The 9,781-nt window shown below is 47.2% G+C and overlaps 2 protein-coding genes across 3 annotated transcripts in view; both read right to left on the bottom strand.

Moving 5' to 3' along the window:
- Positions 1 to 3,243, bottom strand: part of LOC107200274 (probable acyl-CoA dehydrogenase 6) — a 74,120-nt gene extending 70,877 nt beyond the window's left edge. The window contains exon 1 of the mRNA XM_015618546.3: positions 3,101 to 3,243. Coding sequence (XP_015474032.1) covers positions 3,101 to 3,214 — 114 coding nt within the window. The 5' untranslated portion in view covers positions 3,215 to 3,243. The remainder of the gene's footprint in view (positions 1 to 3,100) is intronic.
- A 110-nt stretch (positions 3,244 to 3,353) lies between these two features.
- On the bottom strand, positions 3,354 to 6,987 carry LOC107200277 (guanine nucleotide-binding protein G(I)/G(S)/G(O) subunit gamma-11). 2 transcript variants are annotated; one of them, XM_015618550.3, is made up of 3 exons: positions 6,814 to 6,987; positions 6,578 to 6,681; positions 3,354 to 3,777 (listed from the first exon to the last, which is right to left on the bottom strand). In XM_015618550.3, exons 2-3 carry the CDS (start codon positions 6,671 to 6,673, stop codon positions 3,652 to 3,654), a joined length of 222 nt encoding a protein of 73 aa, XP_015474036.1. In that variant the 5' UTR covers positions 6,674 to 6,681; positions 6,814 to 6,987; the 3' UTR covers positions 3,354 to 3,651. The 2 variants fall into 2 exon arrangements, with proteins under 2 accessions (XP_015474036.1, XP_015474035.1); XM_015618549.3 differs by having other exon boundaries at positions 6,578 to 6,981.
- Between the last annotated feature and the right edge of the window lie 2,794 nt (positions 6,988 to 9,781).

Raw genomic sequence — 9,781 nt, 5'->3', positions numbered from 1 at the left:
TTATATTATATTATATTATATTATATTATATTATATTATATTATATTATATTATATTATATTATATTATATCTCATGACATACAAGACAAAAGTGGCAAACAAAGTAGTAGAGTCCTTTGGTGGAGTCTCACTGTCATGGGGGAAATTATCATCCTACAGATAAACAACACAGTATAACTATACCCAGCTACCACTGGGCAAAAAATGAAATGTCATTAATATTACATGCAACTCTAGCAAAATGTATGTCAAATTTCACCATTTCCCAAAGTTTATTATCAGTAATGTCAGAGAAAAAGACAAATAGATATTCTGTATGTGTATGAGTACTGTTAGACATACACAGAATAATTTAAACCCTTTTTTCTTCAAACCAGTTATACTAATTACTGAAGCAAGCTGAAGTAGGATATCAGTGTGCTGCAAGCATTGTTCAACAAGTTAAGAAAAAGTACGTTTTCAATTTCCAAGAGGAAGGGTGGTGACCTATAAAGCTGTAAAGGAAACCACTCACAGGATTATTTCAATACCCTTGCTAAAAACAGCCCCCTGGAATTATAAGTCTCTTCCTCATCCTGCTCAGAACAATTGGGAAATTGTAGATCATTTAAAGTACGTTAAATTAATATACTGAAAAATAAAATTTGTGCAAGCAAACAAACAACCCAGTTCTTACTCACGGAATTGCTCTTCTCGTTCCTCTGATTCCCCTGGTACTTGCATCTGGATTTAGCTACTGGAAAGGGTGTCCCAGAATATATAACAGCAGTACTCAAAATGTGTTGCATATACTGAATTGTCATTCTCTCCCAAAAACTTTGGGCACACTTTACCATTTATCCTAAAGTCATTTGAGACAGGCTTAACTTAAGCCAAAACAAACACTGATTGCTAGAAGCTTTGTGTGAGCAACATAAGACTGGATTTGACATACAATTTTTCTTTTTTTCTGAAATGATCAGGGCAAATCTAAAATAAGTGCTACATAAGCATATTTGAAATGCAAGACAATGAAAAAAAGCAGGTCTATATTGCCCACTGTGATTTATTTACAATATACTCATCACAGGGCTTTATGTGATAAATGTAGTATCACATTCCATCTTAGCCCATGATGTAATTATCTGCACTGAACCAAGCAATGTAGAGCATACTGTTATCTGCACTTCAGTAGGCTTGGTGAGCATATAAACAAGGGAGGGGAAAGTTTTATAAAAAAAAAAACATTGTGTCACACAGCAGTGCAGCAAACACTGCACTAGCAGACATTAATATAGCTACTTCCCCTGTCCTCAATAAATACACAGCTGCAAATACTTGAGATACAAAACAATATGTGCCTTAACCTATCTCCATGACAAAGAAGCGAGACTTAGAATCTTCCAGATCACCATCTTCACAAGATCTGGCCTTGTCCTCTGTGTTCAGGACATTAGCATTTTATTAATGCAGTTTTTGTCCCTGGGCAGGTAATGAAGAGCAGTGTGGCAGGGAACAAGTTCATCAGGCAGATAGCTCTGCAGATACACAGATGTATGAATGCTCTCTCCAGACAGAATCAGCACAAACTTGATACAGTGGTATTAGCTACAAAGTTCTACACTATTAATCCAGGTGAGAGAGGAGGATTCATTTCCAGCTTCTTCTACTGGTTATTTATGCATCATCTTATTTCTCCAAAGAGTCCAGGAATGTAGAGTAACAAAACTGATTTACTAAGAAAATGACAAGTCATGCACCTCTTTCCCTTCTTGCTCGGGTTTCTTTTTATAACACAGAAGATGCACCCCCTTCTCCCAAAGCTCAATGATAACAGACCTCAGTGATAGAAAACCTGATTAATTACACTAGGCTTGGGATATTTTAACACTGAAAGTGTGACAGTTAGTGCCTAAAAAAACCAAACCTGAGTTAAACATCACATGACTCAGAATTAACTCCACTATCTTTTGTCCACAGTGAACTGGAGAAGAAGCGAAATTTGTTAAAAAATAAGTTTATCCATGGAAATGTAAGATTCTGCAAGTAATTTTTAAAAGCATCCACAACAGATAGGCCGGCACAGTTCCAAACTCACGTTAAAAAGTCAGTATCTGGCAATCCAGAGCGTACTGTTTAAAGACAACTACAACAGAGTAGTGCTGAACCAGCTAGAATTTGGAAACCTGCCTACAGGTCAATCAGAGATAGGTCCTTACACTCCCTTCTTCCGAACCCATTGGATGTTTTTTCTTATGTTGTGGCCACAATAATGCTGTTTGTCCCTTGCAGCCGGTACTGAACTCCAGCACTTCGCTCAGACGTTCATAGGTTAAAGGCGGACGTCTCTTTCCACCGCTGCTCGGCCCCGCGGCGGCCACCTACACACCAGGGCTCCCCACAGCCGACCCGGCCCATTCTCTGCTTTTGGCAGGTGCTCTTAACAGTACCACGGGGATCTACAGGAGATCTACAGGTGTCTACAGGAGATCTACAGGTGTCTACAGGAGATCTACAGGTTCTACAGGAGATCTACAGGTGTCTACAGGAGATCTACAGGTTCTACAGGAGATCTACAGGTTCTACAGATCTACAGGTGTCTACAGGAGATCTATAGGTGTCTACAGGAGATCTACAGGTTCTACAGGAGATCTACAGGTGTCTACAGGAGATCTACAGGTGTCTACAGGAGATCTACAGGTGTCTACAGGAGATCTACAGGTGTCTACAGGAGATCTACAGGTTCTACAGGAGATCTACAGGTGTTTACAGGTGACAGTGACCTCGCTGACGGGAATGCACAGAGCTCGCCAGCACTACTGTTCCTTGCAGGTTGCCATCCGGCATTCAATTTACACTCTACGTTACCAGAAGCTCGCCGTTTCCTCTTGGTTTAGGATTTAGTTTTGCAGGAGGCTCCCATTATGTGTCCTTATCCTATTATCGTGCGCCCCTAGAACGGCTGCAGTGCCCGGCGGGTCTCAGGCAGGGAACACACGGTTCCGTCTGTGGCCCCGGCAGAGGGAAGTTTATTTATCTGAGCGCACCCCGAGCCGTTCTGCCGGCTCGCTGCCCTTGCTCGCTGGGTGTCCCACGGGCCCGCCGCTCCCCCCTCGGTACCTTCCGGAGGGCCTCCCGCAAGTGGCGGTGCTGCGGGGTGTCCCCGGTGTCCCGCGGCCCCGAGCTGCGGCGGCGCAGCGCCGGGCCCAGGCGCGTCCAGCTCCTCAGCGCCATGGCGGCTGGGTCCCGCCGCCGGGCACAGGCCCGGGCAGCCCCCCCAGCCAGCCCGGGGCGCCCCGGCAGGCCTGCCCCGCCCCGTCCCGTCCCTCCTCCCGCTCCTCTCGGCCCCGCAGCAAGTCAGGCAGCTCTCGGGTTACGGGCAGGTTTTCTTTAATGCCAACGAACAGCCATGAAGCGACCGACAAGCGGGTGGCGAGCGGGCCCCGCGCAGCGACAGGGGCCGGCGGGGCACAGCCGGCCCTGCCCAGCTGCCGGCGCGGGGCTCGGCAGCTTTCGCGCGAGGTTCTGTATTTTTGTAAGGAGAAATAGAAAATAAAAAGAAATCCGCTCCTGCGCTCGTTCGACACGGGCCGGCGGCGGTGGGAATACGCTAGTGACTCCCTAGGGGTACGGGAGGAATGTCTGCTCCAGGGGCAGGCGCGGGGTCCCTTCTAAGCGATGACACAGCCTCCCTTCTCCTTGAAGGGGTTCTTGTCCTCGGGAACCCCCTTCACCAGCGGGTCCTCTCCCGACCGCTCCTCGATGTAGTTCTTGATCTCTTCGGAGCATTTGGACACCTCGAGGGAAAGGACAGAAAAGTGGCTGCGTTACGGCCGTGGAAAGTGCTCATCAGAGGGGGAAATTACATTCTGTCAGTGAATTTAAATTCTCTCTCATTCACTTTCCCACCAAGCATAAGCACTAAGCACGTGCAGACTCGGCTTCCTTCCTCTGTTTTCACAGCCCGATATTGACAGAACATGTGAATAACTCTGAGAATGTAAACGCCACTCCGAGCAGCAGTCGCTGCATAGTTAAACCTGTGTTCATAATTAGCCAATCTAGTTTTATTAAGCTGCGGATCACACTCTTCCCTCAGCACCAGCGTGACTTCCGGTCAAGAGTTTCAGGGTTAGTGACTTTCAATTCCGTTTCAAAGTATATAAATACTTTATGTGTCTTTCACAAACAAAACATTCAGCAACAATTTTTCAGTGGTAATCCAAATTCTTACTTTGCAGTTCTGCTATAGCAATGATGCACCTTGAATGAGAGTCTAATTAGGAAAGACAATTTATTTACTGTTTACCTGGAGTTATTTCTAAGAGTGGCTAATAAAATAGCCTGTTGTGTTATGAGACCATTCCAATTCCCATAGGATTCATACCAAACTAGCATTGATTAAGGTAAGCCTGCATAGAACCCACGCTTGGAGAAGTGTGTTTAGTTTCTGTTCACTGACACAGGAGCACATGTGGTAATGGTGTCTGTGGAGTCTGAGGGTGCACAAGTGAACATCTGGGGCTCCTGAGGTTCCTTGTGCACACACATCTTTTGCTCCCTGTGTCAGCAGAAACTGTCCCTAGATGCTCTAATGCCATGCCTGAGGACACACTTCTGCTATGTCCCCACTTCCTCCCTTCCTACCCAAAGGCCCTGCAGCGTAGAATCAGATTCTGCTGTGCAGAATCAGCAGCAGGAACCAGCTGTTGGCCAGGCCACTAGATGATTAGTATTTCTAATTTAAGGCACCTTGCCTCCTCTGTTAATTATATTTTAATTCAAAATAAGACTGCAACAAAAGAAATTTACCTGCTGTGTCACAGACAACAGAGCATGCATGGCCTGTGCAAAATTAAGCTTTAAGCTATCAGAAAGAACAGAGTTAACTCCCAATTAAACTGTGCATAAAGTAAGATCTAGCTGTCTTAGGGCAAAGAAGAAGCAAGGATCTACAAATCCCATTACATGTGCCTTGTTCTTCTCTACCTTGCAAACTATTTCCATTCAAATTGGAGCACCTAACACCATAGTAAAGTTGCATGCCAAAGTATATGAAGGACCAGGGTTTGTTTTACTTCAGTCAGCACTGCCAGGATCACTTTCACTTCTAAGAAAAAAAGCCTGCTTAAATAAACATTTAGAAATTTTTATTCATTCCAAAGGACAGTTTCTTTTTTATTCCGTAAAGTTGTTAGTGGGGGTCAAGAAAATTTTGGCTGACATTTTTATCTTGGTACCAACAGTAATTTGGTTTCTGCATTTCCCTATCCCTGTAACACCCATACAGGTACCAAGGGACTCTGGAAACTACAATACAGATTTCATTCTCACAGTGAAACTTCTGTTAAAAAGCACTGGTAAAATTGAGCATGCTGTCTGTGCTTTACTACAGGAAAATTGAAAAATATCCATTTTCCTAAAGTGATCAGGGTTTTGGTTTATTCCAAAAATGTAGACAAGTATTTAAAATTATTATTTCAAAAACTTTACATCCTACAGAGTGTATTTCAGTTGTCTAAGAATCCTCTGAGAGACAATATAAGTATCTTCACCAGTTGGATGTCCAGCCTCCAATACTGCTGTAGCTTTAGACCATAGCTTAACATCTACAATCACCTAACTCAGAACTAAAACATAACTCCAACATTCTTATTTTCTGGGCTAAAACCTAGACCTTCAAAAAAATCAACATGACTAATACTACTGATTCCCACATGTAAATGTATTTTTGGTCCTAGCTAGTAGTGGTTTTTAGGTGTAATTTTCTTCCGCTGGCATGCAGAATTTAAAAAAAAAAAAAAGAAAGAAAAAAAAGGAAAAAATAATATTAGTTTCATCGTGGAGCAAGATCAGTTCTGCACATCTCTCGTCTATAGATGTACAAACCCATAAACTTTTAGGGGGGAAGTACCTGTGGGAAGGAACAATTAGTGTAAATGTATAAATATTTCTATGGAACGAGTCTGGGTGGGTGACGGCTGGGCACGGGCGGTGCTCTGGCTCCTGCTCTCCGCCCGGGCACTGCACAGCACGGGACATGGCAGGGCGGAGTGCCGTGACAGGGCGCCCCTGGCTCCTTTGGGGGGGACCATCCTCCCCTAGCACCCCAGAGCCTTCTGCCTACAGGAGCGGGGAGCAGAGCGCGACGTGCTCCTCCCTCGCCTAGCAAGGCTGCCCTGTGCCGGCCTTGGGCGCCAGGCACTCACCAGGAGGGGAAGTTAAGGGGTGCCAAATGCACCGGGAACAGCCCGGCGGGCAGGCCCGTGCCAGCCCCTCGGGGCGCTTTATCCCAGGGTGGTGCGCTCCTTGCCCCGGGCTCCGCAGTCACCCCCGGGAAGGAGCGGCGCTCCTCGGCGGTGTTAGCGCTGCTGTGCCAACAGCGCCGTCCCCGGCCCTGACCCAAAGCGGTGGCAGGACCCGTCGGTGCCAGCCGCGGCCGTCCCAAAACAGCCGGGGGCTCTACGGAGCTCCACAGCCCCGCCGCCCCTGCCGCCGCCCGAGCCCCCGCACGGCCGCCCGGGGAGGAACGGGCTGCTCCCCGCTCCACACCCGGCCCCGCCGGGCGCCTTCGGGCCCCTCTCCGCGCCCGCTCACCGGCTGCCTTTCCAGCTTCACTTCTTTCCGGAGCTGCTCCACTTCCATTTTCAGTTTGTCCTTCTCGCTCAGGTCCTCGATGTTGATGGCTGGCATCGTTTACACTGCCGAAGCGCGCAGGGAATGAGGACAAAAGGTTACGTCTGGGTAGCGAGGGCGCCGGGGCCGGAGCCCCCGGGCGGTGGCGGGGCTGTGGGACGGCCGCCCCCGGCCCGCCCCCGGGCTCATTCACTCACACGCTGCCGGCCGAGGTGCCCCGCTGCTCGGCGGCGGCCGCGTTCTCTCCGGCGCTCCTGCACCCCTTCCCCGCTCCGCTCCGGCCTTTAAACCTGCACGCTAATCCCCCCTAACCGGATTAGAGCCCGCCGCCCGGGCCGGCCCCGCTGCCGGGGCGTTGACACGGGCCCTGCCTGCACAGGGAGGTCCGGCCGTCCCAGCAGGAGCCGGGAGCTGGAAGACCCTCCTGTGCTGACCTCCCCGGTCTCACCCTCTACAACTTCAGTGCGGGACAAGAGCAGCGAGGTCGGCTGGGGCGTTTGGCCCAGCGGTGAGATCTTTCTCTCCACCACCTTCTCCGCATGCACCTCCTGGCCACAGAAATGAGGCTCTGTGCCACCAACATCCTTGGGCTGTGTGTTCTGCCCAGCGGCTAGGGCAGAAGCAGGTGGTGTGCATGGGTACATTCCTCAATATTTGTGCATTACAATTACAGATGAACTGGGTTAAAGTAGAGAGGGGGAGAAACCACTCCCATATAAAGTGCCTCCGCAGGTGGCCAGCCCATCAATGCCAGACATGGCAACTATTTGGTAGGTATGTCTGCAGAGCAGAATTGCTACTCTGCGTAAGAGGGTTATCGTGCCTGGCTTGCACTTTGGACACAGGGCGTTATGAGATGTGTTGAGGTGGAGTACTCAATGTAAGGGAAGTGATGCATTCAGAAAATGCAAGAAGGAGTTAGGAAATTCTTCTGTGGCGGCACAGAGTTTGAGGTCTAGATCCCAAATAGTGTTTTATGCTTTTAGGAACAGAGTGGTCCCTTCATGCATGTTTGTACAGCACCTATCATCTCTCATCCTAGCAGCTGCTTTCCTACAATAGCAATGGAAGCAGAATTCAGGACCCCTGAGACTGAACATAGCTACAGGCCATAAAAATGGGCTTGCAGTGCTTCTATTATCTGCCACTTCAAATATCCTTAGAGCTAGTTAGCCTTCCCTCTATCCTCCTCTGTTTTTTCCCATTAAACACACTCCTTTCTCCTCCTCTCCCTACTCACCAGATGGAAGCAGCTGTCAGCAGCATGTATGATTTACATCTTCTCCAGCACTGCTACTATAGTGCTCTTGGGGTTTGTATTCATTTTACTTTAGCCTGTTCACTAAGATCAGTTTCTCTTCCTCTCCCTATGGCTTCTATCTCCATCTCCCCAGCTGTTGATATGCACTTTCTACACCCCCATAACCTACACTGACAGCTGCATTCCTAAACCTCACCAGCTGCTGGTCTGGAGCCAGTCAAAAGAGATGGAAGGAGCTGGCTGGCCAGAGCCTCAGAGAAGCCCAAGCTGTTGGTGGGAGCAGAAACATTATGGTGTGGAGAGGCAGAGAGCATGTGATGTGGTGGAGGCAGGTGTAGGGTGCAGGACAGAGCTCAAGGTGGGTTCTGTCACACCACTGACATGGTGGGAAGAATTTGCTATCCATGGCTTTATAATGGAAAGCTTTCACTGACCTATCTGCTAACATGACTAGCTCTGCACAGATGGCAGTCAGTCATGTACTTTCTACCACTCGCTGTGTTAACTTTTATTGTGGTTCCTATATTTTTACAGATATTTACCTGATCTAAGTTAAAGCAAAGAAACTGATGGATAGGTGGCTTTAACTCAGACTTTGATTTCTATGTGTCTGTGCACAGAGGAAATGGAAAATATTGAAAAAGCTGTTTGCATTACAGCATTCACTTTGCTGCTATTGTTTAAAGTGGCATTTAAATTTCTTTATTTGCAATTAAAAAAAAATGGATGAAAATTAAAGGACATCAGTCTAGGACAACATATTAAATAATATCATATTAAAACCCCTTTAGTTTCCCAATATTAGAAAGACGACATTTTGCTTTCTTTTGGAAAAAGTATGTGGTTTTTTGTTTGCTGGTTCTTTTCTTCTGGAAAGACATAAGCTCTAATATAGCTGCTCTGCTTAATAAGCTGAACAAAATCCCTAAAAATGAGGACACCCATTTGTAACAGTTGTAGATATAAGAATTTAAAGCACGGCAGATATGTCCCATTGTGATGACTTGAGCTGCACCAGGGTTTATTTTCTTGTCATTAAAGCACCCACTTATCCTTTAGCTACTGGTGATCCTGAAAAAAGGAACAATTCTGAAAAAGGAGGGAAGGAGGTGCCCTTCATACCCTTTCAGAAGTTATGTAGGTGGGGTAGGGATTAGACTTGTTCCTTTCTTGCCTTTATGAAAAATAAAACTATGTCAGGAAACTAGGTTGTAATCCTCCACGACGTAAGCAAAGCAGAGAAGCTGTGGAGAGAAAGTCAGCTCAAATAATCAGGGTGATCTGAAGCGCCTCCTGCTTACAGCCTGTGTAGACTGTGGCTTGTTTCCTTCAGGCCACAGATATCCAGGGCCCTGTATTGAAACCCATCGAGGGCAGTGCCTGCTTGCAGGACTGCGGTCCAATGTCACTGTAAAGGGAGCAGAGAACAACAATAGGAGATCAGATTAGTTTGTTGTTATCTATGGAGAACATGCCTAATTTGCAGCCACTCTTATCTCTCTTACTATATTCAATCTGGGATAAACACTAATTAATGCAATGTGTCTAATAGATTAGAGAGGGAAAGTATGCTGTTATGTCTTACCCCGTTCTCCCACAGATAACACCCAATTGCCTGGTGGGGTTAAAATCTACAGAATAAACCAGGTCATGATATTTCCTGAAATCCATCTCTCTTTACACTCCATTCGGTCCTTCGGGTTTCCTCGGAGTCCAAGCCCTCTACGATGCCTCGATTTTCTCAAGTTGATCGGCGTTCTACACAAGGGAGGCAAAGTAATGCCGCGCGTTTGTCTCGGCGGCACTCACTAAGCAGCTTCTGCACTGGATCAGGACCTGCAGCAGGATCAGCGTTTGATTTTCGGCGTCCCACCGCCCTCTATCCGGAGCTTCTGAATAGGGAG

Source organism: Parus major, chromosome 2 (genome assembly GCF_001522545.3).
Source record: "Parus major isolate Abel chromosome 2, Parus_major1.1, whole genome shotgun sequence".
Taxonomy (NCBI): domain Eukaryota; kingdom Metazoa; phylum Chordata; class Aves; order Passeriformes; family Paridae; genus Parus; species Parus major.
This window is presented reverse-complemented; position numbering and strand designations above follow the sequence as displayed.